Source organism: Lissotriton vulgaris, chromosome 1_1 (assembly GCF_964263255.1).
Source record: "Lissotriton vulgaris chromosome 1_1, aLisVul1.2, whole genome shotgun sequence".
Lineage (NCBI taxonomy): Eukaryota > Metazoa > Chordata > Amphibia > Caudata > Salamandridae > Lissotriton > Lissotriton vulgaris.
This window is the reverse complement of record NC_141685.1, coordinates 983,039,193-983,064,191: the sequence shown is the minus strand read 5'-3', so window position 1 is coordinate 983,064,191 and position 24,999 is coordinate 983,039,193. Positions and strand designations below refer to the sequence as shown.

The 24,999-nt window shown below is 46.0% G+C and overlaps 1 protein-coding gene across 4 annotated transcripts in view; it reads right to left on the bottom strand.

Annotated features, from left to right (window-relative positions):
• The window catches only part of LOC147748342 (uncharacterized), a 158,068-nt gene extending 133,340 nt beyond the window's left edge, over nucleotides 1-24,728 (bottom strand). For 2 of the 4 annotated variants that reach the window (XM_086960446.1, XM_086960468.1), the window contains exons 1-2: nucleotides 24,610-24,728; nucleotides 19,315-19,363 (exon numbers count right to left, since the gene is read on the bottom strand). In XM_086960446.1, coding sequence (XP_086816572.1) covers nucleotides 19,315-19,356 — 42 coding nt within the window. In that variant the 5' untranslated portion in view covers nucleotides 19,357-19,363; nucleotides 24,610-24,728. Of the gene's footprint in view, nucleotides 1-19,314; nucleotides 19,367-24,609 lie in introns of all 4 variants that reach the window. The other 2 variants (XM_086960457.1, XM_086960477.1) reach the window with 1 other exon arrangement.
• Nucleotides 24,729-24,999: the final 271 nt, after the last annotated feature.

Sequence of the window (24,999 nt, the reverse complement as noted above, 5' to 3'; positions counted from 1 at the left end):
TTTAAACCTGTGGAAAATGTGTTAAAGAGAATTTTAGAGGAACTTTGAACATACATAATATTGGCCTCCAGGCCTTGTCATAAAATGCAGATTTTCCACAGTTTTAATGGGAAGAAAATCCTGATTCTATTAAAGTGCGGAGGCTAATATTATCCCTCCGCTTACCCAACCCATTTAAAATTCTTGTTCGTTTTTGTTTAGGTTAAAGCTGAAAAGGTGGATATCGGAGACGAGCCTGAAGAGGCCGCAAATGGACTGGATTTTCTGGTTCTTCGGATTGGACTTTGTTTTATTCACAGCTGTTAAGAAAGGAAGATGGCTGACTGTTCTTGTGTTATATGCCTGTTCAATGTTCTAGAGTTCTATTGTGTTCTAGTTTTGATGTTGTGCTGTGTTTGAGAGCAATAAAGGATAATGCATAATATTAGCCTTCCGTGCCTTTTATAAAATCATGATTTTCTTCCCATTAAAACTTGAAAATCTGCATTTGTTGTTTCACTCTAAACAGTGAGGTGTCTCTAGCGACAATATACTCCTGTTAGGATGCTACAAGCGAACAGTTTCAACATGTATTTGAATAATTTAATTTCTTAGATGCAGCCTTCTTTACTTAAAAATCTTGCTAATCCTTATCATTTTATTTATTGAAGCAAGGAATGTATGTGCTCCCTCCCAAAATGCACCTGACAGTTTTTTGCTGAAACAAATAACAGCAAAAACTATGGTGAATAGTACTATCACTTGGAGCAATAGATATTACAGAAGTTGCCAAACTTTTTACTTGTTGATGTCATTACCTCAATCTTTATTACAGTGAGGAAATAACCAATCTATTTACATGTGAAAAAACATATAGCAATACACATTAAAGATTTATCTCACACAGAACCAAACACAGTTCATGAGCAACACAATCCCAGAATTAAGAAAGAAGAAGCATCACTACTTCAAGGATGTGAAATTCCTATTGCCCGACACCCAGGATGTATTATTTGGGGTCAAAGGCAATACGTTTGCCTGTTTATATAATTCACTGGACAGGTAAGCCCAAAACAATGCAGTACAGACGCTTTGTCTGTGAGTTTACAGTACCACCATATGAATCTGTGAAAGAGCATTGCTTGACACTAGGGCAAGGTTTATATCCACATGTATGAGTTGTTGAAACTAGTTTAGGTGGTTCATGAAAGCAAATATTTTGTTGCTCTAAGGAAATGCTGTGATCTCAGCTTGTATTACTGACAGTGGTTCCAGTATAAGATAGTGTACACATTTACAAGCTGTAACAATTTGAGGCTATGTATGAGGCTCTCAGATTATATGCAAATTCACGCTGCAGGTGAAAACAAGATTTCAAAAAAATTGTACATGAAAAAAATTGAAGGTTGAAAAAACCTTGATGCTAAACTAATGTGCAACTTTAAATGCCATATCTCCAAGGCATCATTTTGTAGACTGATTTTGATGCGCGTCAATATTTCAAAAAATATTACTATATAAGCAATATTTTTTTAACATTTGGCCAGAAACGTTATTGTCCATTCACATGGGAATAGGCTAACCTAGAAAAGAATACCGAAAACAAATTTGTGGTTCACAAGGGAGTGCAGAGAGGTATGAAGGCGATTGTTCACAGCTATAAGAAATAGGGACATCACCTTGACACGCGAACTAAGGAGGCATATAAATTGGCACAAACAAAGGCAAAGAGAGAAAGGGACGAAAGGAAATGGGAAGAACTTGGGGAGTCTATTCTGCATCCAGGTATCAGGCTGTTTTGATCGCTTTTGTCAAAGGACATATTCGAAAGGTCACCCCCTTTGGGCATTAACATCCCAGCATATACATGGCAAGACCATTTTGGTGCATTCTATTCCATTATTTGCACTGAAGAAAGGGTACTGACTTCGCCTGACCAATGCCAATTAATATATGGCCTCTCGTTTACTAGAGAGGAAAGGTTGGCCTCCCTGGAGGCAATCATATCTGCTAAAGCCCCAGGGCCAGACGGCATCCCAGGAGACCTTTTCAGCTTAGATAAGGAGAATCGGGCATCTTACCTATTGGCACCCTCCAATGACATCGCTGGCGGGGGGACAATTCCAAAATCCCGCAAAGGGGCCAAAGTGATTCCCATTTTCAAGAAGGGTGACAGGGCCAAACCTTCAAACTACCGGCCAATCGGCTTCATCCATTGTGCCTAAAAAGTCTTCTGCCGTTCCCTCCTAACCAAGATCCAGGAGTGGATCGATGAGAATCACATCCTCTCTCTGCTCCAAGCAGGATTCAGACAGAAGACTGGCACAATCGATCAAGTATTTTGCCTTTTCTTTTTTTTTTTTTTTACTGTTTTTATTTGTTTTTTGAAGAATTATCCTAAACATCAGCAGGTGCATCTCATGAGTTACAAAATTAGGATTATAATCAGTAACCATTCTTTGTAGAAATGCCGACCCCCCACAATCCCATCCTCTACAATAGACATGTACTATTTATTGTGTCCCCTTGGTGAAGCCAGAGTATGTTACACCACTTATTTAGACCCCTGTGTACTAAACTGTGTCTCATTTGGGCCCCCGTCCATCAACTCTAAGCCATAATAATCCAGCCACAGCTGCCATATCTTCCTAAACTTCCTGGGGCATCCTCTTGTTGTATATACCGTTTTTTACGGTCCCATATATAGATCCATATTTGCAGGCCATTCAGTCACGGTGGGTAAGACTGCACTGCCCCAGTATTGGCAATATCTCTCTTGGCAACTATGAGGCCTAGGTTACTCAGTAATAGTTTGTGTCAGGGAAGATAAACATTTGTGTATATCCCTAGAGGGATGTATTTGAGAACCATTGAGATCTTTGTTTCGAGTACATTGTTAAGCTCTTTCACTATCCGTTTCCAATATCTGCGGATTAATTAGCACTCCCACAGAGTATGGATGAAGGAACCCGTGTCCGTACTACAGCATAGACACTCTGGGGTCTCTGCTCTGCCCATGACGTAGATTCTCGCTCTGTCGTAATACATCTTATGTAGGACTTTGAACTGTACTAGGCGTAGCCTAAGCTTAATCGCTACTTCTCTGGGATGCATTAATGCCATTTCCCAGTCGATGTCTTCCAGTGCACCAGTAGTTCCCTCCCATTTGCTTCTAAGTGGGGATAGTGTATCAAGAATGTTGTTAATTATCGTGTTGTATGTCCAGGACACGGCCTTTTCTGGTATTTCTTCCTGTAACAGTCGGCCTTCTATTCGGGGATGTCGGTTATCTTGGGTTTTTGCGCTCTCCAGCCATGTTGGAGTTACATGTATCTGTATTGTTGCTTATTGGACCAACTGTACTCCTTTTGGATCTCTGGAAAGGTTATGATTTCTCCTTTCTGTATTATGTCCCCTTTCGTTGTGATCCCAATCGTGTTCCACTTTTTGAAGCCCTGAAATCTTGCTAACTCAGGCAGAGCGCTTACCCTCCCATTGCGGTGTGGATTTAGTTAATCTCTTTTCCCATGTCATCTGTATCTCTGCACCTTTAAAGGCTTCAATCACCCTCTGAGTTACTGGTAATAAACTTTGCGTTCCAGATCCTCCATATATGTAGTGTAAATGGGAGTGTTTCTGAAATTGTGTATGTAGGGTGGTCACCAGGTGCATGCCCCCATTCATTAATAACTATTAGGTGCGCTGCCCTATAGTAGGCCTATATGTCTGGGAGGGCAATACCCTCATTGAACTGACTGCACTGATGGGTTTGAAGTGCTACTCGCGGGTGGCCACCGTCCCATAGCAGTGTTCGCACCTTGTCCGTGATTGCCTTAAAGAGCGTGTCTGGGATTTTGTAGTACTCGTTTTGAAGGCTATAAAGCAGTTTGGGGCGCGTGATAATTTTGTACATGGCAGCCTTCCATACCAGAGGGAGACGTCTCCATCTGGCAACGTCTTCTCAGAATTCCTGTAGGGCCCACTTGATGTTATACGTGAAGCAGTCAGCTTCATTTGTGGAGATATATAAACCCAAGTATTTGAAGCCCTCTTTAGCAATATGTAAATGTTCCGGTATGGAGTACATAGCCGCGGTGGTTCCAATGTGGTAGATGCTGGACTTTCCCGAATTAATGTTATATCCTGTGTATATACCGAACTTTTTAACTAGGTGGAATATGAAAGGTAACGTTATATTGGGGCTAGAGATATACAGTAGGAAATCATCCGCATAAAGGGTGATCCATTCATCTGTCATCCGCCCCTTGGCATCCTGAAAACCATTTATGTCTGGGTGAGCCCTAAATATGCATGCCAGTAGTTCTAAAACCAGTGCAAAGAGCAGGGGAGACAGTGGGCAACCCTGCCTTGCACCTCTCTGGATTAAAAATTCTGCTGACTTTACGCCATTGACTTTGACTCATGCCCTGGGATATGCGTATAATAGAGTACCTGCCTCATAAATGGCCAATGAACTGTATCAAAGGCCCTTTCGGCATCTAACAACAACAGCATCAGGGGGATAGGACTGTCTTTCACTGTGTCAAGCCAGTTCGCAAGTCTGCAGAGATTAAAACGTGTGACCCGTTTAGGCATGAAGCCTGACTGGTCTCTATGAATCAGTGAGGTGACTATTGTTAAGAGCTGCTTCGCCATAATACAGGTCAAAATCTTAGTTTCAATATTTAGTAGAAAGATGGGAAGGTAGGAGCCGCAACTCTCTGGTGGTTTGCCTGGTTTTGGTATAACCACCCCTGTGGCCAGACAGAGGTCTGGTTGAAACACCCCTTCTTCCCTTGTCGCACGGAACATATTTAGCAGCCAGGGAGCCAAACGTTTTTTGCCTTTTCATGCTGTATTGGAAGGGAAGCCAATATATAGCCTTTATTGACTTAAAATCAGCATTCGATTTTGTCCCCAGGGACAAACTATGGTGGGTGCTTAGGGACATTGGTATGCCCCTGGGAATTCTGGCACTGATCATAAGGCTATATGAAGAGAACTTCACCCAATTGAGATGAGGTGGCCAGGGACATGTCACTGATCCCATTAAAATACAGCGGGGTTCGACTGGGTTGTGTCCTGGTCCTCATCCTCTTTTCACTCTACATTAATCAAGTGGCTGAGCTTTTATCTGCTACACCAGCAGATGCCCCCTCGCTGCAAACCAAAAAATAGCCACCCTATTATTTACAGATGACACCAGATCAAATCATTATATTGGGCATGGTTTGAGCAGACAGGCAGACTAACAGAGGAATTTAGAGATCTAAAGACCTGACGCTCCCTTGAAAGTTATTTGGATATCATTATGGTGCCAGCCGACAGGAAGCTCTATATCCAATTCAGGCATGGTAGTCTGTCAATCAATGCTTTCGCAAACGCTTGGCAGATTGATAAAGCCCAGGGCTGCCCTTGCCAAAACGAATCGATAGGTCATGTGCACAGCCTATGCGAACCCCAGGGGCAAGGGATTTGTCTCAGTTTGTAGCAATTTGGGACCCAGGATCATAGAGTGGCCCTGCGCATATTGAAATCAGATGCAAGACCCTTATTTGTTTGCGCAGTTGCGAAATTTCTGGGCAACTTCTGGGCAATCAGAAGGAGATCACTGTCAATACCCTCAACTATCCCTGAGAGCCATTGATGTGACGACTCCCTCTTCTAAGACTAATTGCCACAATGGCTACTCTTTTTTAGATGTAAATAAATGTTTTATCTCCTAACACCAACAAATTTTAATCTTGTACTCTTGATCTCATGTAAACATTGAAGCTTTTAGGTAAACTTGTGATTTTTTTTTTCTACGTCATGCCTTGGAATTTTCTATCAGGATAAGACTACTGTACAAAATTTTATGAGCGCACTTGCACTTTATGGGTCCCAGGTCATATTGTATCCTCTGGCTTGCCTGCGGCACCAAAAGCCACAAATAACGTGCTAACTATTGTTTAGTTATCCCGTATATGCTGTTGTTGTCTTGTCTTGTCAATTTTTGTAATGTTTTATAATTGCATCTCTTTTAACGTTTGTTTGTATGTTGTTCCAAATCGGAAAGTATGTCCGTTCTGATTGGTGTATCTTTTACGGTATTTTTACCAAAATAAAGATTTCTCACTGACCGATATAATCAATGTAAAACCATTTTGGGATTCATTGTGGGCAACATGAAAAAGAATTAGGGGCCCAATTCTTGAATACCATCAAAAGAGTGCACCAAAATGAATATGTCCTTGCATTAGTTAAGATTTTCATCTTTCAGGAATAACAGGAGTTTACAAAAGTAGACATGGAAACAATAATCTTTGCGTACTATTGTGAATTCCATTTTCACATGAGTTAATATAAACACATAGATTTGCTCATGGAAAAATCTGCTCAGTGATTGCAAATTTGGTTTTCTTACGTAATTTTTTTCCCCACAGTGGATTTTTTTTTATTCTTCCCTTTGTCAGGAGTAAATTTCCAACATTGTTCAGTGCGGGAAGAGAATGGAGAGGAGATGATGAAAACCCAATACTTTTTAGTTTGTGCGTGTGGACAGACTCACTGGCCATTCCAACTCTGAAATTACCACTTATATCCCACTTCGAGTCCCGATATGTAAATTTGTGGAAAGGTGGCCAAATTAAGACCTTGCTATGATTCAACCCCGACATAATATGTGCCATAGCAAAATCAAAGAGACTATTATCAGAAGTCTGATATAATGAGAACATAATTTTTTCACATGACATAACAAGCATTTACAATGCAACGGTCTCACCTTTGCAAAAGTTAGAACTATTTTCATTGTAAATGACAAATGTTTTATGTATGTGTTGGTTTTGAAAACAGATACATAAATGGCATTGTCATTTACAATGCCAATAGCTTAATCTCTCGCAAATGTGAGACCTATTGCATTTGAACAAACACACACACAGTCACACAGACACAGAGCCACACACACACAGAGCCAAACACACACAGAGCCAAATACACACAGAGCCACACACACACAGAGCCACACACACACAGAGCCACACACACACACAGAGCCACACAAACACACCGTTTTATGGCTGTGCGCTCTATGCCTAGCGCGGCGGACACCTCTGCGCCTCAGCCCCCTTCAAGGAACCTCACCAAACGGAGGAGGCTGTGACAGGCCCTGGCTGTGCAGCAATGTCCGGGATCAATGGTGACCAATAACCGAGACAAAACAGGGGTCGTGACACCTCTCTGCACTATCACGGGGTCAGATGCAGAGGTCAGAGTTGATGAACACACCCTTCCACAGATTCAGGAAACATTGAGTGCGAGTCAACACCTTTTATGCAAACCCCAACACATGTGCCCCCAAAAAACACACGAACCTTGCAACAAACCAGACCTACGGCATCTTCTTCAACACATGTGCTAATGTTATACTCAAGCGCCTTAAAGCACCCGCTGCTGGCAATGGTTACTGCTCAGATTAATAGGCATGCATTTTTCTTTGCATTGTGATTTTCTTACCTGCTTATCTAAGCACATTAGAGAAGTTGAGTACAACTTGCATGTCTGAGTGTTTCGTCTGCCGGCGTCAGTACACCTGTGACTTGGTCTCTGCTCTCTGGGTGGTTGCCGGTGTGGAGCGCGCCTTGGTGTGAGGGGTTCGTGCTGCCTGGAGCCTTGGTCTTCCTCGAGTGCCGGGTTCCAGGGGTGGTTTTCCTCACGAACCCTCACTCCGAGCAGCCTCCTCCCTCCGGATCCGATCTTCCATCGCTATCCTTCGTGCACGGGTCACCCCCAATCTGCCTCCGTGTGTGTGCGGGTCCCTGCTACTGGGGGTCTCGGAATCGGATGAGAACTGGTCGTCTCTCAGTGGGGTTAGTGCCTGCTGCAGGTCTCCCTCAGTTGAGGGATGCCTGTCTCTAAGGAGTGAGGTTTCCTTCCTGTCTCTCGGAGGATGAGGGTACCAGGAGCTGCAAGTCCCCCGGAGGAGTTCTGTCCGTCTCTTGACAGGTGAGGATGCCCGCCTGTCTCTCGGTGGGTGCAATAACTGCTGCCGTCTCTCAGGGATGAGGGTCCCTCGGTAGGTGCTGGTACCGGACGCTGAATTGTCAAATCATTCCAAGCATTGGAATACGTTTCTATAATAGTAATCCAAACCCATCTTCTTAAAGCAGCCAAAGATGTTTTGGAACCTTGACTTGTTGACTTGTTGCTTGAATTGCAGAAAAATGGGCCAAGGGCTTTTAAGCCACATACACCTTGCATGAGAGAGTGCGCTCAAAGAACTGAGTGAAATCACCCCTCTATCCTGACCCTCCCATAGGTGGGTCCCCAGAGTTTGTCCCACCCCTTCCTTGGGTATAAAGTAGGAACCCCTGACTACAGGACTTTGGATTTACCTGGGCGAAACTCTGACACATAATCCTGGAACTTCGACGATCTACAAAGGGCTAGATAACTGAAGAATCTCCCTTGGAGTAAAGGAGTTACTCCCTTACTTGGCAGGCACCTAAGACATATCTGACCGGTTTGTATCTCCGAAGCTCCTGCCGGACTCCTAAGAATTTGAAACACAGGAGATAGGTCCCCAGACTTCCCAGAGCCGACCCAAGCTCCCAGCAAGGCTGAGACCCCTAGCCCTCATGGGAACCAAAACCCCTGGTCACCCTGCACATTTGCAAGTGCATACGCTTCTTGGCGATCCTTGAGGCTGTGCAGTGGGCTACTTGTAGTCCAAGCCCCGAGCAGCGTTTCCACAGAAGATTACTGGCCTACACCCACTGAGTGTCCCGTGGGCTGGTATTGTGTGATTTCTCTTGAGGTCCCTTCGCGATCCCTGGTCCTTCGACTGGTGGGTCCCTGTGAAGGCAACTCTAACTTTCAACTGGCTTCCCTGGTTGCTCCAGATGTGCCCTGACTCTCCACCACTTGGGGAGTCGCCCTGACCTTGCTGGTCTGCACCAAAGCATCTTTTCTCTTCCTGCGTGGGTTGCTGTTGCCAAGGCTTGTTGTGTTCAATCCGAGCACTGACACCGCAGCACTCGACATCTTTCGTGGGACGGCTCAAATTCAGCTCCTGGTCATCGTTGACGCCACCTGGTCCTTGTGGCTGCAGAGTCAAGCTTCACATCTTCGCACCTGAAGCACCCGACATCAGTGGGTATTCATCTATAGTGCCCCTGGTCACTGGCAAGTGACCCAGACTCTGTCCCCTCTGTTTTCAGGTTCCTCACATTCTAGATCAAGGCTTGGATCTGTCCGGACACTTTCCTTCTTCCAGGCAGCAGCACTTTGCAGCTGGTCGCCATTGAAAACGACGACGCGACACCATTTGACACCTATGCACCCTGCTTCCCTGGGTGAGGTAACTTAAGTACTCTGGTGCTCCTGTGGGTGTTGGCCCTGGAAACCCCTAAGTCTAGAGCGGTTTGCTCAAAGTCCTCTCCTAAGTTTCCTTAAACTTTAAAATTCCAACCACGACTTTTCCCATAGAAGCTAACGGAGCTTGCAGCTGTGTTCTCCCGCTGCACGTGTCCCCTGTGGGTCCCATGTGTCACTACCTTGGGTGGTTCCTTGGGGTCCTAGCGATTCTACGTACTCTAGGCACTGTTTCTAGTCAAGTTGTGGTTCTTATACCAGTTTCTTAATATATGGTTTGGTCTCCCCCCGGGGCCCATTGTATATTGTGCGTTTTACTGAAGTTCTAAAGTGTTGATATTGTGTATCTTGTTCTCTAATCTCATATAGAGGTTAGTAGAGAGTGTTTCGTAATAAACACATATATTTTATGTACACCTTGTGTGGTTCTCCTTTCAGTTGGTCATTCAAGGGGTTATAATCTGGTAAACTAAGTTGCTTTACACTCCTTCAAGACTTAGCCTGAAGGCTGCTCTCCATAGCTACCACTAGGATAGCTTTCAATAAAGGTTGTCTTTAAACCTATCATCAATAAAGGTTGTTTGGACTAGTGCAAGGTGCCCACTAGAACTAGTGGAAAGCCTATACCAGGCCAACTTCTCACACTCAACATCTTGTGATTCTGGACAAATCACTTAATCTCCCTGTGCCTTATAAAAAAAAATAATAATAATGTGTCAGTCTGTAACGAAACTGGTGCTCATGTAAAGCGCTCTGATACCCAATATCTTCTGGTCTAGTTTGCACTATATAAAACTGTTAGAAATTGGGGATCACTGGTTGGCTAAGGTTTGCGCCAAAGCCAGGCAGAGACCACCACTCTAGTCAGGGAAAGGGAGTTACACGCCAAAGATAATCCCTGCTCACCCCCTTGGTAGCTTGGCACGAGCAGTTAGGCTTATCTCGGTGGTGATGTGTAAAGCATTTGCACAACACACACAGTAAAAACACACTAGGCACACCACAAAAGGAACTCCACACAAGGTTATATAAAAATAGCCTTTGTATTATAATAAAAACACATCAGATAGTAATCACACAATATACACTGTGCCAACTGGCACAGGCAATATTTACAAGGGATTATTTACACAGGACAGTGCCACGTGGCCACTGTCAGAATTAGCACTTGGTAAAGAAATAGTAAAAAGTAAGAATATATATGAACTTAGAACACAGCCAGTAATCACTGGCAGATACTATACTCAGCGTCAACCTGTAATATAAATCATAACAGGCACAGTATCACATAAGGCGAGAACTCTATTCTGCGCCAACCTCATAAGCTAAAATAGGATAAACCATAATCTCCTAAACATAGCTTGCATTAGGAAATAAACTTAAGAACATAACCTGTAGTAGGGAATACATCAAACCTAGACCACAGTAGAGAAATAAAACACAAGACAGTAGGTCAAACCTAGCAATCATAAAAGCACATCTATGAGCATAAATCAAGGTGAATAGAACATTCTACAAACATTTCATTTCCTAGCACCTATATAAAAATGACATTAAGGCCTTGCGCCCTACAAACCTAATAGTTCCCTGGGCCAACTGGCCATCTCTAAGGGGCTCAAATGCCCTCTGTCCACATAGTTAGGGCTGCTGCCTAAGCAGCGAAGGTTAAGGGTGCGCCACTGGGCAAAACCTAAACGTGGCAGCTGCCCACCACTTGCTGAGCAGCTGGGAGTCTGAAAAGAAGGGCCTAAACGTTGCAGCTGGCACTAAGTGCTGCACAGCTGTGCAGGCCAAGGTAGGGGCGAAGGAGTGTGTCTCACTCCTGGGTTAATGAACGTGTCCCCTAAAAGAATCGAAGAACCTAAACGGTGAATCTGCCCACTACTTGCTGGGCAGCTGTGAAAGCAAAACTGCGGCATGGGCTCTCACTGGCCCCTATGACAAATGTGGAAAGCGTTGGAGCCATCTGGCTCTAAAGGAAAACATCTGTCTTGGAGCACTCTGGCTCCTGAACTGATTGTGCGCCAACTAGGGAAATAACTGGCCCCCAAAACACTGGGGAGCACGCTGGTGCTTTCAAGAAATGGGCCCAAGGTGGAGCCATAGGCTCTGAAAATAATGAGGCCAATATAGAGGAAAATACTTGCCCCAAGAGTTGCAGCAGTAATCAAATGGTACCCCTAAGCCCTTCCACACAGGGACTTTAAATAAATGGTGGGCACGTTGGAGCCATCCGGCTCGTAACATGATTAGCAAAACGTTGGAGCGGCCCTCTAGCAAGCGGGCCGCTCAGGGGACCAAAGCACTGTCATGGGTCCAGGGGGCGGGCACCAATCATGTGCCCAGACACCAACCCCCCCAAGCAATGTAGGCATCCGCCTGTACTCACCGGGGCCTCGTTGGACTCCACTCGCCTATCAGCCTCCTTCGAGTGTGGCGGAATGACCCGGGGCTCTCTCTCACACGGAAGCCCCGCCTCGTCGGGCATAGTATGTCACCCGGTCCCTTTCCTGGGACCGGGGCTTTGAGGTAGGTGTCGCGAGGCCCCGGACTTCTCCTCACTTTACCCGGGGCTATCGGACATTGCGGCTGCACTCTGCTTCCAAGGCTCCCCACAGCTCATGGGAGCCACGCAACCCTCACGGCTCTTCCGGCCCGACGGCAGGCCCCGTCCCTGTCACGGGCAGGAGTGCCTGTCTTCCGGGTCAGCCGAACGGGGCCGCGGCGGTGATGCTTAATCGCGGACAAGCGAGGGGTAGGTTCCCTCTAATTCAAAATATAAAGCGGGGTAGGCACCCGCGATATATGTAACAAAATGCGGGGCGGGCACCCGTACAATTTAAATAAAAGCCCCATAAAGCGGAGTAGGCTCCTGCTATTAATTATTAAATAAAAATGAAGGCGCAGGATGGGCACCTGCGCACGGGGCGAAAAATAAGCAGGCATAAGGCAGGGTGGGCACCTGCAAGTAAACACAACAAGCATTTACAATGCAATGGTCTCGGCATCATTAAAGGTAGAGCTATTGGCATTGCTCATGACATTTTTTTTTTTATCATAAATAAATGGCATTGTCATTCACATTGCCAATAGCTTAATCGTTAAATAAATGGCATTGTCATTTACAATGCCAATAGCTTACTCGCTCGCAAATGCATGACCTATTGCATTTACACCCACACAGAGCCACAAACACAAAGCGACCCACACACACATACAGAGCCACCCACACAGAGCCACTCACACAGAGTCATTCACATAGAGCCCCCTACACAGAGCTACCCTCACACAGACAGAGCCACCCACACATAGAGCCACCTACAAAAAAAGCTATCCACACAGAGCCACACACACACAGAGCCACACACACAAAGCGACCCACACACACATACAGAGCCACCCACACAGAGCCACTCACATAGAGCCCCCTACACAGAGCTACCCTCACACAGACAGAGTCACCCACACATAGAGCCACCTACAAAAAAGCTATCCACACAGAGCCACACACACACACACAGAGCCACACACACAGAGCCACAGACGCACACACACAGCCACACACACACAGAGCCCCACACACAGAGCCCCACACCCAGAGCCCCACACACACACCCAGAACCCCACACACACACCCAGAGCCCCACACACACACCCAGAGCCCCGCACACACACCCAGAGCCACATACACACACAGGAGAGGAAGCACAGCGAGGGGGCAGGGAAGCAAGCACAGCCAGGGGGCAGGGGAGCATGCACAGCCAGGGGGCAAGGGAGCAAGCACAGCCAGGGGGCAGGGGAGCAAGCACAGCCAGGGGGCAGGGGAGCAAGCACAGCCAGGGGGCAGGGGAGCAAGCACAGCCAGGGGGCAGGGGAGCAAGCACAGCCAGGGGGCAGGGGAGCAAGCACAGCCAGGGGTGGTAACGCAGCACAAGCACTAACTATCATTACACCACCTTATCAAAAGGAAAAGGCAACGAGGGGGGAGTGAGGAGCTCACGCACACACAAGCAACGAGGGGGGGTGTAGGAGCTCACGCACGCAGAAGCCACGAGGGGGGTGAGGAGATCACGCACGCAGAAGCCACGAGGGGGGAGGGCGGTGAGGAGCTTACGCACACAAGCAACGAGGGGGGAGGGGGTGAGGAGCTCATGCACACAAGCAACGAGGAGGGGGGTGAGGAGCTCATGCACAAAAGGGGGGAGGGGCTCACGCACACACAAGCAACGAGGGGGGAGGGGTTGAGGAGCTCACGCACACAAGCAACGAGTGAGTGCACTTCTGAAGCCCCCTTGCTGACTGTGTGTTGCTAACAGAGTGTACGTGAGGGGTGAGTGAGTGCACTTTTGAAGCACACCCACCATTAGTGCATGGTATTAAGCCATGTCCTGACCTCACTTTGGCCGCTCACACTGTGTTTTAGTGGGGAGCCCCCTGGCTGACAGTGTGTGGAGAGAGTCCCTACTGAGGTCAGCGTGAGTAAAGACCCCACAGTCCTGTGGAAATCACCCTGTGAGAAACCTCAAGAAAGCACTAGCACGTGAAGAAACTTGCCATTTCAATCAGGCAAAATTATAAGAAAACTCGACAGATGTCTTCTAAAACCTGTTTTTTGGGGAACAAAGGACGGGGAATTTGTAAATTGACTTCTGCCTCCTGCTTTTCAAATGCAGGCTTTCAGTTTTCATAACGGGCGCGCACTTTTAACACTAGCACCCATGCTCGTTTTGCTTTTAAACAGAAGGTCGTGCCCCTGGTTATGCTGTGAGTGCTGTCTCCATCCTGGATTTAAGGGTGCGTAGCTATTAAGCCACAATACCCGCATGCACAACACTCTCCCCGTGCCATATGCTGTGCAATTACAGGGTGTGCGTGCCGTGCCTGGAAAGCAGCAGAACAGGGGACATGCACTTCTCCATCCCAGAGTCCAAGAGTCCAAGACCCATAACGGGGAGGGCGGAGCCGCCTACGTGGTGAGTGATTCGGTGCCCAATGTCTCTCACCCTCTTCTTACTCCTTTTCCATTCTCATTGTACCCTTCATGCCCTTCTCACCTGACGCATCTCTTGAAGATACTATTATAGAGCTTTCGGACCCCTCCCAACTCAGCATGGCGAAGCGCCTTTATTTAATTAATATCACCAGCGCTTTCATACCCCTCCCACCTCCAAACTCAGCATGTCAAAACACCTTTATTTATTTAACATCACTGGTGATTTCAGACCATTCCCAACACAGCACATTAAAGCCCCTTTAGTTAATGAATATCACCAGCGTTTTTAGACCCCTCCCGCCTCCCAACACAATACGGCAATGCGCCTTTATTTATTTAATGACACAGCGCTTTCAGACCCTTCCTGGCTCCCGAAAGCATGGTGAAGCGCCTTTATTGATGTACCATAACCAGCACTTTCAGATCTTTCCCGTCTCCCAACACAGTACGTCGAAGCACCTTTATTAATTTAACATCAACTGCACTGTCAGACCCCTCCCACCTCCCAAGACCGCACGGCGAAGCAACTTTATTTATTTAAAATCACCAGTTTTCCCTATAGTTTACAAAACTGCGAGAAAAGGAGAAAGTTCAGTTTAACTGAGCGAAACGCGTTGGCTGCAACCTGTGCTGTGATTGAAGAAAATCTAATACTTGCAATAAAGTAAATAAATCTAATACTTGCAATAAAGTAAATAACTAACATACAAAAGGAATATTAGATTTTTTGTGGGTGCACCACCCAGTGGCTTATGTTTATGCATCTCTGCTCAGCAGTGGTGTCGAGCAACAACTGACACTTAGGAGGTAGTGCACCAGTACCGGAACTGTGTGGGAGGTGTGGTTCCCGAAGTCCGTTGGTTCAGCTGGGGACTGTATAATTAACCTGTTGCACTAATGAGCCTCTGTGCTGACTGACTCCCTGCTTGTTGGCCTACATCTGGTGTGCTCTCAGGCAACCCCCCGCCCACGAAGAAAAGGCAAAAGAGGAGGGTTGTTGCACCATCAACTCGTAGAACAGGTACCTCTCCTCCAGACACATGCACTTAAGTGCTGGGATTTGGACCTTCACAGTTACTGAGCAGCTGCATTCACCCACCGTGCTGTCCAGGTGCTTTGCATCTATGACTGGAAGATATGTATGTATCTATGTGTATTTATTTGAGTTTCATAAGACACACTTGCCATTTGGAAGGCTGTAATCAACAGGGGAAATTGTTGCCTGTTTTATGATAATGGAGTTGACTGACCTCTGAAGGATGAAAGGCTGATTCTATTTGATTCGCTTCTGAGGTAGTGCCCTGCAGATTACCGCATAGTTCAGCAATGAGCGTTCAATACACGGAGTCACAATGCAAATCTCTCAAGCCCAGTGGTAGCAGCACAAGCCAGTGGGCTGATGCACCTGCTGCATTAGAAATGCGCATTAACTCACTGAGCTACCTCACTAGCTGTAATAGTGTAGCATCATAATAAACACGATATTGGCAGAAAAGGATGTTCGGGTCGTTAAAGACACGCTTTTCTAGTGCGAACCTTTTCCCACTGAAGACTGAACTATAGTTCCCGCGCTGTGTGGCCCTATCCAGTCTTATAAAGGGGAGTCCGCCTGGGGCGGCGCGTATGCTTCTGCAGATGAGATGCATGAGCTCCGACACTGCTCTGTTATGGAAATCTGCAGGGTCCGCGTGACTGGACAGGCGGGTTTTGTAGGCCTCGGGCGGGAGGCCCGGGTGGCGGGTTCAGCCGTGAGCCCGTCGTGTGCAGGGACGGGCCCTGGAAGCCGTGATCGCTGCCGAGCAGCGTCAGAAGTGCAAAGGTGTGTGTAACAAAACACGACAACAACTGTGCACATTTCAATACACTAGAGCTGAGCTGTTCGAGGCTGGCGAGTGACCCATCGAAAGAGAAAAATGTAAAGCAACATTTTTATCGCTAAGTTTACGAATTTTACATGGATTTGTATCCAGTTAATCAAATACCGTGTTGTGCCGCAGGTCACACGGGCAGTCAGTCACCTGACAAGTGCCCTGGTGATGGCACACACTCGTGGCTTTTTGCACTAAAGCAACTCGATTCCCATTTAAACATAAAAACAAGTGATAGCCACAAAGAAGTGACCAGGCTGATTGTAATGTGAAGGTTACAGTGTGTAAGTATCCTCTTCCAAATTACGTGAATTGGTTAATATACTGCTTAGAGATGCTTACGTTTTCACTCTTCTGGATCTGTTAATTGAGAATCACAGCATCAGATTGCACCCAGATTCTAAGATGTGCACTACTGTCATTACTTTGTAACATACATTCTGATTCTACAGGACAATGTTTGGTCTGGTGCTAGCAGTTTTCTAGCGGTTCAAGGGCAACCTCCTCCATTGTTCAATCGCACACCCATTCGAATAATGAAAGTTGTAACTCACTGTAGCCTCATATGATGGGACTATAAACTAGAAACCATAACTAATTTATACTTAATTCTCCTATGTTGATATTTGAATCAAATCACAGGGATAATTCAACAGAAAATGTATACATACCCCTTCAAGTCACATGTATTTCAATGCTATTTGCAAGAAGCCTGCCAGTGAAAACTGTCGGTACCTCATTTTGAAATCGCTAAAACAATTATGTCTGCACGGTTTGTAGGTAGCATTTGCTATTCTGGAATGGCTGAGTGAAAAAGTGCGTCAAATCGAAAGTATTATCGTTACTTTGCAAATACCGGCCAGGTAGTAGCTCTGAATTTCTAGCCACACAGTGGTGAATGCTAGGGTAGCAGGGCGGCCCCGTGGTTGTGTCGAACAAAGCTCCGGTAAGTGGAGGCCACCTGAGAAAATACGGTCATGCGTAGAAAGCAGTGTTTAGAAATGGAATAAGATGCAACGGTTTCCTTGAGGCGCCGCTCCCTCCCCCCTTTCTTAGCGGATCAAGAGTGGCCTCGCACTGCAGTTAATATGAGGAGAGGACATTCATTCGGAATGAACACAGAAGCTTCGCGGCATGGCACTTGAAACGTTAGTTGCTTAGCGTGAATCTCGGCAGCTGATAAGGCAATGAATGAGGGTATAGGACGTGACGCCGTATAATTCGGGTTTCTCTGAGGCAGAAAACAGCAAAGCTGGGGTACCATTTAACTCAGGGAAACGCGAAGCCCGCTCTCTGACCTCGACTCGCGTGCATACTTAAGCATGAAGCACGGCTGACAGGAGGGGGGGGGAGGGGGGGAACGGCGCACGTGCAGGGGCTGCCGATTCGATTCTTTCTCGCAAATGGAAAATGGGCACACAGAGACTGCCAGGTGGAGGAGGCTGCGACTTCTTGGGGCGGCTGTTGTTGAGAAATGGCCTAAAGAAAAGCGCCGCCATTTTCAGATTCGGGGGCGTGTTTTTTGCGCCCTGAGTGACAGACGACGTCACAGGGCTAAAGAATACAAAAAATCACGCCCCCGAACGGAGCTTATTTGGAGGGACGGCTCTCTCCTCCAATGGCTGGCCTCCTTTCAGGAAGCCAGCCAATGGTGGAGAGACAGAGCAGGGAGGCGGATTCTGAAGCCCCACTAGAGGACATTAATTTTCCTGACCGGAAGCTGCTTCGCAGCTTAACGGTCCCGAGACCTAAAAATAAGCGGGGTGGGCACCCGCCAGGAGCAAAACAGGGGTGAATCCCCAGGCAGGGGGAATTCCTCTGGGAAGCATTGCAGCACAGCGCTGTGGAGGCAAAAGGTCCTAACAGGTAAAGAAGGGATCCTGGGGCAAAGCAGGAGGATCCCAAGGAAAACAAGTCTTCAATGCATCCAGGGGCAGGGCAGAGCCCAGGGAGGCAAGCCTTCCCCTGAGCCCCAGCAGCAGCACGCCCCTGGTAGATTCAAATAGGAACAAGAACATTTTTCATGGGGTCACAGCCCCTTTTTATAAACAGAGTCCCTTTGTTTCCAAAGGTGCAGGCAAGGAGCGCACCAGATGCAACTGGTTCTTGAGCACTTTGTTTTGCTCAGCCCCTCTGCCTATTCACAGGGTGGGTCAGGGACATCGGACACACCACAGGGAGTGGAGCCAGCATTGTGGAGGGAAGGCCCAGCCCTATTCAGGTCCCAGGTGCACTCCTCCCTCCTATCAACATGCAGATCTCTCCATTCACAACCGGGGCAGACCCATCCTAACTCCTGGAGCCAGGCACACCAGCCAGCTCCAGCCAATCACAAGCCAGACAGTCAATTCACATTCACTGCCCAGACATGCCAACTTCTAGAAGTGGCACTTCCACACTAGATACAATAAATCTGTGCACATCATCGCGCAGCATTTAATCTCACAAGTTGGCACATACCAAACTCAACCCTGCACTCCCCACACATCAGGAATTACCACGGGCACACATATCCCCCATGCATTCCTATGGGCGGGCAGGCCACTCTCAGCACACCCACTCAGAGTGCGCACACACCTTACACTGGGCCACAGTGCTAAAGTGCGCAGAGGCCTAAAATCACTACCAGAGGCTAAAGGCAAAACGTTTAGGGGTGAGCCTGCCAAAATGGCCCAAGTCCAACAAAAACTCTAGAAAAAACACTTCCAGTAGCGGGACAGCTTGAGGGCAGCGAGCCTGAGTCCTTTGATGCTGGTGGCTTACTCCTAGGACAGAGTCAGGGTCAGAGTCAAGGAGGGACAAAGGCTGGGGAGGCGAAAGAAAACACACTAGCAGAGCAGCAAGTGGACATGGTGGTTTGTGACTGTGTGTTTCCAACTGCAGGTACACAACAGAATGTACGTATCTATTTGTGAGGTTGCATGATTTTTGGTAATACTGCACAGTCCATCAACCATACCCGACTTAAAAATAAATCACACATATAATTTAATAATGGGTGACATACTACAACCTACACTGATGAAAGAACAAACGATTTTCAACATGTTTAGCAATATCAGTACATCACGCATGCAATAGAAAATACTAATGTGAGTGAAAGGAAATGACACCCACCTGATCTGAACTCCGCTGGGGCATCTCTTTTCTGTTTTTCATTTTTAGCCTGCTGGGCAAAAGTTAGTGTTAGTGATGCAAGTAACGACTGGGTGACAGTCCTCCTTTGGGAAAATGCCAATGTGATGTTTTATTAAAGTGGGTTGTAACAGCAGCTGTTATTTACTACATTCAAAAGGGGGCACTTAATATGAAGTGCTAGCTGATTTTTTAAAATAACACCTGTCCTAACACGCAGTCCATTAAATAGCCAAAACAAAATGACGTATCATTCAATGGGTCATAACAAGAGCTGTTATTTACAGTGCTTAGAGCGGGCAAAGTGCCTGGAGTTTTTACTGTTTAAAATTGTAGTTTTAACTTTCCTGTGATTGCATATTTTATCACCTGTTTGTGTTTTAAACTTGTGGTTTTTCCTTCCCATGATTGCTTCCATTTAACGTGTTGAATTGTGTGATTTGCAGTCCAAACTCTGTAGTTTATCCCTTTCATTCCTGGTGACAATTCAGTTTTCCCTCAAAATGTCTCCTTTGCTCTGTGCTAAGCCCTGTATGTTAAAACAGTGCACCCCAGCCACCTTTTTGTGTTCACAAGCCAGTGAAACCAGCCCCCCTGCTTCCCCCACTCCCCAGCAACAGGGATATTCTACATCAGAGGGTGCTTCTGTGAGCTGTTTAAACTGTGTTTACCAGGGACTGTGTACTTCATTTTCTGGTCAGGAGAAGGAGTAAAGTTTTATTCAAACAGTATTGTTAGATTTCAAGTTAGTGAGGCCTTTACCTGCAAAAGTCCAAAGTGTGAATTGAGCCTGTCTGTCTCCTAGGAGATTCTGAACAGGAGAAGCAGCTCCCCTGCCCCCACCCCCACCCCCAGACCAGCAGACCCAGGGACTGGGGATTGGCTATTCAGCTACCAGGCAACTCTGAGCCCTCCCCTCACACCTGCCTAGGCCTCTTAAGGCTTTGCTGGGTGCACCCCAAATCATTCTCCTCCATCTTGTGAGCTGTAGCCTATCTGTGCCCCAGATTGCAGTGAGCTGAGTCCAGGAAGTGGTAAGGAGGTAGACTAGTGCTGTCTCTTCCCCAAAACAAAAATTGTTAAAAAAACGATTTTCCCTTTTTGTGATTACTATCAATTTTAAATTGTAGTTTTACCCTGCCTTTGATTGCATATTTTATCACCTGTTTTGTGTTTTAAACTTGTCTTTTTTCCTGCCCATGATTGCTTCCATTTAACATGTTGACTTGTGGGATTTGCAGTCCAAACTCTGTAGTTTATCCCTCTCATTCCTGGTGACAATTCAGTTTTCACTCCAAATGTCTCCTCTGCTCTGTGCTTTGACCTGTATGCTAAAACAGAGCACACCCAGCCACCATTTTGTGTTTACAAGCCAGTGAAACCAGCCCCCCTGCCTCCCCCCCGCCCCCCCCAGCAACAGGGATATTTTACATCCGAGGGTGCGTCTGTGAGCTATTTAAACGGTTTACTAGGGACTGTGCACTTCACTTTTTTGGCCAGGAGAGGGAGTAAAGTTTTATTCAAACAGTATTGTTATATTTCAAGTTAGTGAGGCCTTTACCTGCAGAAGTCCAAAGTGTGGATTTAGCCCGTCTTTCTCCTAGAAGATTCTGAACAGGAGAAGCAGCTCCCCAGCCCCCACCCACAGGCTAGCAGACCCAGGACTGGGGATTGGCTATTCAGCCAGGCAACTCTGAACCCTCCCCTCACACCTGCCCAGGCCCCTTAAGGCTTTGCTGGGTGCACCCCAAATCATTCTCCTCCGTGTGAGTTTCAGCCTACCTGTGCCCCAGATTGCAGTGAGCAAAGTCCAGGAAGTGGTAATGAGGCAGACTAGTGCTGTCTCTTCCCCAAAACAAAAGTTGTTTAAAAAACTGTTTTCCCATTCTGGGATTACTGTCTTTGCCTGTGGTTGTTACAGTTTAAAATTGTAGTTTTAACCTGCCTGTTATTGCATATTTTATCACCGGTTTTGTGTTTTAAACTTGTGTTTTTTCCTACCTATGATTGCTTCCATTTAACGTGTTGAATTGTGGGATTTGCAATCCAAACTCTGTAGTTTATCCCTCTCATTCCTGGTGACAATTCAGTTTTCCCTCCAAATGTCTCCTTTGCTCTGTGCTAAGACCTGTTTGTTAAATCAGTGCACCCCCAGCCACCATTTTGTGTTCACAAACCAGTGAAACCAGCCCCCCTGCCCCCTCCCCCCAGCAACAGGGATATTCTACATCATAGGGTGCTTCTGTGAGCTGTATAAACTGTGTTTACTAGGGACTGTGCACTTCGTTTTTTGGCGGGGAGAGGGAGTAACGTTTTATTCAAACAGTATTATTAGATTTCAAGTTAGTGTGGCCTTTACCTGCAGAAGTCCAAAGTGTGGATTAAGCCTGTCTGCTCCTAGGACATTCTGACAGGAGAAGCAGCTTTCAACTCCCTGGCCAGCAAACCTTGTCTGAGGTTGCTGGGACCTTATATGGTCTGCTAGTGGTCGGTACATGTGAACACCGATTAGTGGTTGTATCTGGTATTTCGATTAGATTAGGGTTGGTGTCCTCATTGGTTGGGTATTTGAGGGTTCCAATTGCTTTCTGGGTATGTGATTCAATCAATGTAGGGTTGGGAGTAGGGCTAAGGTTAGGATTTCTTTTGGAAGTAGGGACTAGGGCTTCCTATGTTATTGGTTGTTGGGAGTAGGATGGGACTAAGGCTAGGGTTAGACCTTTAATTGGAAGTAGCAATTAGGGCTTCTGGTGTGATTGGTTGCTGGACTAGTTGTGGGACTAAGAGTGGTGTTAGGCTTTCTATTGGAAGTAGTAACTAGGGCTTCCTGTGCCATTGGTTGCTTGGACTTCGGTTGGGACTACTGGTAGTGCTAGGGCCTCTATTGGAAGTAGAGATCAGGATTATTGAACTGATTGGGTGCTTGGACTAGGGCTAAGATTGGCTGTAAGGTCCTGGTCTCCTATTGGTTCTAGATTTTAGGGCTAGTGTTGTGGTTGGATAGTGCTAGGGTTCCCATTAGCTTAAGGTGTCACCTGATTACTAGGGCTATAAAAGGCCAGGTGTTAGGGCGTCCCAGCCCGGCGTTGAGGCTAAGGGCAGAGAGGACAAGGGCAGTTGCCTGTTTGAGCCTGTTAAGGGCAGAGAGGACAAGGTCAGTTGCCTGTTTGAGCCTGTTAAGGGCAGAGAGGACAAGGGCAGTTGCCTGTTTGAGCTGGTTAAGGGCAGAGAGGACAAAGGCAGTTGCCTGTTTGAGCCTGTTAAGGGCAGAAAAGACAAGGGAAGTAGCCTGTTTGAGCCTGTTAGAGACTGACCAGGGCCAGAAATGCTGCCCATTATACTTACCTCCTTTATGCATCTATATACTTTCAATGTACTTATGGATCTATATATTTATCACTTTCTTCTAATTTAGTACTTCCAATGCACTACCCTATTTCTCAGCCTATACTTCGCTCAATATATCTTCTAGCCCAAACTTCTGACTCATCTCAATCTTCTTTATACTACTCTTTCCAATGCACTACCCTATCTCTCACTCTATACATATATCAATATATCCTCCACATCCACTCTCTCATTTATCCCAAACCCCATACCACTTCTATGATCCCCAAAATAACCCTTTCTAAACTCTCTCCTACTCTACCCCTCCTTGCATCATCTGACACCGCTTTTACTATACTGATCCCCTAAAACAAACCTTTCTAAACTCTTCCATCTTTTCTATCCCTCCCCAACCCTTCTCAATCCAAATAACTGACTAACATATCCACCACTAAAATTACTTTCATGTTTCACCATACTAATTCTACACTAATCCTGATGGGTTCCAGAGTAGCGTGCTACTTGCGCTTCAAATCCCCATCAGGGGTAGTAAGCGCTATATAAATACAAACCTCTTTCCCTCTTCTATCCCGCCACCTACCCTTCTCTACCCAAATAACACCATGGACAGAAAAAAAAAAACAGGTCCTCCTCAAAGCCAGATTTGGAACCATGCCAGGCCTATGTCACCTTCCCCCGTGGGAGAGACCGACAACCCAAAATAAATGCAGACTGTGTAACAACGGTGAGGAAGATATGCTTCATCTTCTCTGTATCTGCCCTACGTTTTTACAGGAGCGGAAATCGTTACTAAAGTTTCCCTTCAAAGTACGTGGCATAAGGACATGTAGACAGGCCTTGATCAATTGCATGAATTCGAACGACATTATTTTAAACGCTATCTTTGTGAAGTTTTAAATGATAGTCAAAAGCAAATTAGATGTAATGCCTATTGTAGATATTTAATTACTTACAAAATGACATTTTTAGTGTTTTTATTCGAGAACACAGTTTTTAGTCGTTGTCTGAGATGTGTAATATTGTAAGATTTTAAATAATCATCACAATAAACGATTTACTTACTTACTCTACCCAAATAACTGACTAACATATCCACTACTCAAATTACTTCATATTTTACTATACTAATTTTCAACACTAATCCTTTATGGGTTCCGGAGTGGTGTGCTACTCGCCGGAAAAAAGCTTCAACACCCATTAGGGGTAACAAGTGCTATATGAATGCAAACCTTTCTTCCCCTTTTATCCCTCCGCTATCCTTCTCACTCCAAATAACTGACTAATATTCACAACTGAAATTACTTCATATTTCACCATATTAATTCACCACTAATCCTTTATGGGCCTCCTGAAAAGCATGCGTCAACACCCCACAAGCGCTACATAAATACAAACCTTTTTCCTCCTCTATCTTTCTGCTATCATTCCAAATCCAAATAACTGACTAATCTATCCACCACTTACAATGTACTTGCATGTTTCACTATACTAATTCAACACAAATCCTCTATGGGTCCCGGAGTAGCAGGCTACTCGCCGAAAAAGCGCTTCAATGCCTCGTCAGTGGTAGTAAGACGTATGTAAATGCAATTACAATACAATACAAACAAAAAAGGCTATATGAAGCACTACTTCTATCATTAAAAACAGCTCCTGTCCCCACACGCATCTCAATCTCAGTGACTAGGCAAAACAACCTACTAGTAAATTAGGTAATATTAACAGCCGCTCTTTAGAGCGCTAATATTCCGCCGTATAAAGCTGTCATGATTATTGTTTGATACATCTTCATTCCCAAAAACAGAAAGCTGCCTCTCAGTGAACATCCCTGAGTCCTGCACCTACACAACAAATCTCCCCGTATGACGCGCGCAGAGGGTACAGAGACTCGGCACACACATTGTCCTCACTGAATTATCTTTAAAGTACCTGGTAGCTCCGTTTTTCCCCAGTTCAGACTCCGATTAGGCAGCTGAGTGATTGCTCAACCTTGGATAAGGGACACTGATCTATGTGCAATGCTCAGTTGCTACGCTAGCATCTGCGCATGCTCCGTTTAGAAACACTTACATGTGCGCACGCTGGTTTTAGCATACAAAGGATGGGGATGCACTTCTTTTTATTTTAAATTACATGAAGTTCACCACAATACTACTTTTCAACGCACGCGCACCCCGACACCCCACTTGGGCATGCGTATTTATTTTCTTTGTGATCACTAATCTCTTATGTGGGATAATAGGAAAAGTGTCAGTAGGATCTAGTCGTATGCGGGTGTCAGTGTCATCCGGGTGAATCTGTGCTGTATACACGCCCGCA